The 1,587-nt window shown below is 31.1% G+C and overlaps 1 protein-coding gene across 1 annotated transcript; it reads right to left on the reverse strand.

Moving 5' to 3' along the window:
- Positions 1 to 201: 201 nt before the first annotated feature.
- Positions 202 to 1,563, reverse strand: LOC17874168. The gene is made up of 4 exons (XM_006278972.2): positions 1,537 to 1,563; positions 831 to 1,286; positions 472 to 627; positions 202 to 381 (listed from the first exon to the last, which is right to left on the reverse strand). The coding sequence occupies exons 2-3, from the start codon at positions 1,068 to 1,070 to the stop codon at positions 472 to 474; spliced, it is 396 nt and encodes a 131-aa protein (XP_006279034.1). The 5' UTR covers positions 1,071 to 1,286; positions 1,537 to 1,563; the 3' UTR covers positions 202 to 381.
- Between the last annotated feature and the right edge of the window lie 24 nt (positions 1,564 to 1,587).

The raw sequence follows: 1,587 nt of genomic DNA on the forward strand, positions 1-1,587 counted from the left end.
AAACCCTTGTAAAGCTTTATTAATGAAATCAAAATTGTTTTACAAACCTTTTTGTAAGAACCCTTGTATTTAAAACAAGGTTATAAACCGCGTAACTCGCAATTATAGTTTTAGTATTGAAATAGCACGAGTATGATTGAAGTGTTATATTGTATTTTTCTTGGAAATCCACTGAGAACTTTTTGTAATGGTTTTAAAAGATGATTGAAGTGTTATAATATTCTCAACAAAGATAAAAGTATTCAAAAGATAATATTTTCAACAAGTGTTTTCAAATCGACATAGTTTCCAAAAGTAAAATAAAATATATCCTAGTTTCCAAAAGTAAAATAAAACAAGTGTTATAATATTCTCCATACTCCTTAGCAGTCATCCATATTCCTACGCAAGGTAATGTGAATAACGTTAGGAAACTGTTTTAAACTGTTGTAAATCCTACAATATTAAAAAAAAAAAAATACTCATACTAACCTATGAATTTCCTAATTCAGCAAATATGTCAACCGCAAGTTTCTTTCGGATATCTGCAATGCTGTGTTCATGGAACTCGTCATTAGTCCTTCTAGACATTGCATAGCTTTCCATTATCTTTACCATGTACACACCACTATCTTCAATCTTCTTAAGCTAAAAACAAAAAACAAACTGAAAAGTCAACAGTATTTACATATAATATAACCTCAAAACCAAGACATTCTCAAAGCTTCTAAAAACCATATAAAACCTTATTAAAACCTAATAAACTCTTGATAAACCTTATAAAAACTCTTTAAAACCTTCTAAATACCTTATCTAACCACGCAAGCCTTTTACTAATTACAAATATTTACCTGTGTAAAGCAGGATTTGTGAATGACACGGAATGGAGAGGAATTAAAAGGAGAGTCATCAGTCCTCTCTACCATTGGAAACTTCTTCTGTGCAATATATGGCATTGATCTAGCATACGCTTCGACCTGTTTTTGTTTCTTTTTATCACTGAAAAATGATGATCCATTGTCCCAGATATGGATTGATCGTGAGGCCAAATTAATCTCCAGTGGTATCCACAACCGTTCCTCGACACACATTGGTGCAAATATGACTTTTGTGCGTTTCTCCTTAAACACCTTGCTGAAACATTCATCTTCAAAGTCAAAGCCATCTTTGTCGTCTAGGAATATATCGTAGGAATCATCAATGGCCTCAATGAATTTTGAATCCACTAATGTCACATCTTTGTTGATATAAATATCAGGATGATTTTCTTGTCTTTGCTTATATAGCTGGACCGCTGCATCAATATGCTAAACTCAACAAAAACAAAATCAAAGTCAGATCAACAACATTAGAGAAAGGGCTAAAATTATTGTTAGTTTTTTATAAGGCTTTTATACGGTTTTTATAAAGTTAGGTTCTCACAAATTTACCTATAAGTCTTTTAAACGGTTTTTATAATGTTCTCAAAAAAAGTAAACTGAAAAGTTAATTCTAAAACTTATAAAAGCCTTATAAAAAACTTATAAAACAAATTAAAACTACTGTTAGAAAACTTACAGCTGCTTTTATTGATTTTCCTGGCGTCTCAAGTGTTGTGAACCACTTGGC

Source organism: Capsella rubella, unplaced genomic scaffold, assembly GCF_000375325.1.
Source record: "Capsella rubella cultivar Monte Gargano unplaced genomic scaffold, Caprub1_0 scaffold_402, whole genome shotgun sequence".
Lineage (NCBI taxonomy): Eukaryota > Viridiplantae > Streptophyta > Magnoliopsida > Brassicales > Brassicaceae > Capsella > Capsella rubella.

Excerpts from the sequence above, each read along its gene's own strand:
- LOC17874168 (XM_006278972.2), bottom strand. The coding sequence starts at position 1,070 with ATGTGTGTCGAGGAACGGTTGTGGATACCACTGGAGATTAATTTGGCC. Across the intron at positions 628-830 it reads ACAAATCCTGCTTTACACAG|CTTAAGAAGATTGAAGATAG; the intron begins GTAAATATTTGT and ends TTTTGTTTTTAG.